We start from the raw sequence: 1,756 nt of genomic DNA on the forward strand, positions 1-1,756 counted from the left end.
TGCAATGCCAGTAGAATCTGCTCTCCTGCCCCAGCACCGCTGCCTTCACCACCTGTGAATCACTCCTGCTCAGCCTGTAGGGTGCAGTTTAGGTGTCCCCTCCTGCCCTGAGAAGCTTGGCTTTCCCAGCCGTGCCTCCCCACGCTGAAGCTCCACCCCAGGTCTAGGACAAGCACGCTTTCTCTCTGTTGCCATAGCGCCCTGGGTATACCCAGACGACTGTACTAAGGACTGCCTTGTCTTTAGGCTGTACTGCTCTCACTAGACATAAACTCCTTGAGGAGAGTTCTCGTTTGTTTTGGTGTCACCAGAGCCTAGAACAGTAGAGTACAATGAGTGCTCATGACGGGGCCGCTCTCCGGATGCCAGTGTCAAGTCACTCAAATTCTTGGCCTTCCTCTTCAGTGGAAATCTTAGACCGTGCACGTTAGCTACCTCATGAAGGTGTTAGGAACGCAAATTACATAATTCATGTAAAGGCGTCAAAGAGAATAATTTAAAAAACCACTGAGGTTGTCAGCAAGAAATAAAAATAAACTAAAATTTTCAGAGATCAATGGGACCTGCGGGCAGTTATTTAAATTTACTTTTCTATTTGTATGAACTTCAGTATCATACATCATATTGTGTGTTTTATCACTTTAATAGCTTATGCTAAAGTAATGATGCTTCAAAAATCAAGCCTTCTTTTTTAAAAGAATACAATTTTATTGCAGAAAACGGAAAACTTGGCAAATGAGCAGATTATATCACCTGACAAGTTGAGAAAATATTTTTCTCGTCAGGACTAGACAGACTTCATTAAAAGGAACTTGGTTTTTTTCCTTATTAAAAAGGTCAGGTGCCATAAACTTTGTCAGAACTCATTACATATATCAAGTGTGTATCTACATACACATATGCATATGACAAAATAAAATTCAGATTATATTTTCTTCTGAGGACCTCAAAATTAAGATCAAACATTTAAAATGTCAGCATTAGAAACAGGTGATATTTTTCAAGATGGATACACGTATGGAAAATAATCATCTATTTTCATTATATATTTTATGATACACACATTTAAACTATTTGTAAGTGCAGAAAAAGACAAGACGCCAGGTGTTTGCCTACCTTTTCCTCCCTTGTTATCTTTCTATTACTTAAACAAATTTTTAAAATTGATTTCATGATCAAATTTTTATACTTTTGTTTTGTAATTTGATATTTTACTTCTAGAATAACTGACACATGTTCATCACCGTGTGTTTCACAGGAGACACTAGTGGATGGGCGACTCTGTTTGGCACAGTCCATGGAGATGCTAATAATGTGGCATTAACACAGGAGTGCCGTAAGTGCTATTGGTTTGAAGACTCAGCCTCGGCTTTGTGAGCAACATTATTTACGGGGCATGGATTTATATGGGTAGTGTGATAAATTCCCTTTAGAATTTCAATTTCAGTTCAATGTATTTCAGTGGTCAACTGGTCTGTTATCTGCTCTTGGGACTGAAAAGATAGAAAGAAGAAAACAACATGCTCCATTCATGCTCATTCTGTGTATTAGCCTGTGAGTGCAAGAATACATAGGTACTGAATACTTGCGACAAATAATAAAGATATTACTCCCTTTGCTTACTTTCTTAAATAAAGATATTAAGCACCAACTACTTTCCATGACCTATGTTAGGCACTGAGAGTGCAAGGATGACTAAGGTCCTCAAATACCTCACACTATTACAGGAAAGACAGACCCTTATAGAAGCAGGAAT

The 1,756-nt window shown here is 38.5% G+C and overlaps 1 protein-coding gene across 1 annotated transcript in view; it reads left to right on the forward strand.

Annotated features, from left to right (window-relative positions):
- RXFP2 (relaxin family peptide receptor 2) overlaps window positions 1-1,756 on the forward strand; it is a 50,229-nt gene that overhangs the window by 2,768 nt on the left and 45,705 nt on the right. The window contains 1 exon segment of the mRNA XM_007447945.1: window positions 1,259-1,336. Within this exon segment, the coding sequence (XP_007448007.1) occupies window positions 1,259-1,336 (78 nt within the window).

This window comes from Lipotes vexillifer, unplaced genomic scaffold, assembly GCF_000442215.2.
Source record: "Lipotes vexillifer unplaced genomic scaffold, Lipotes_vexillifer_v1.1 scaffold760, whole genome shotgun sequence".
NCBI lineage: Eukaryota > Metazoa > Chordata > Mammalia > Artiodactyla > Lipotidae > Lipotes > Lipotes vexillifer.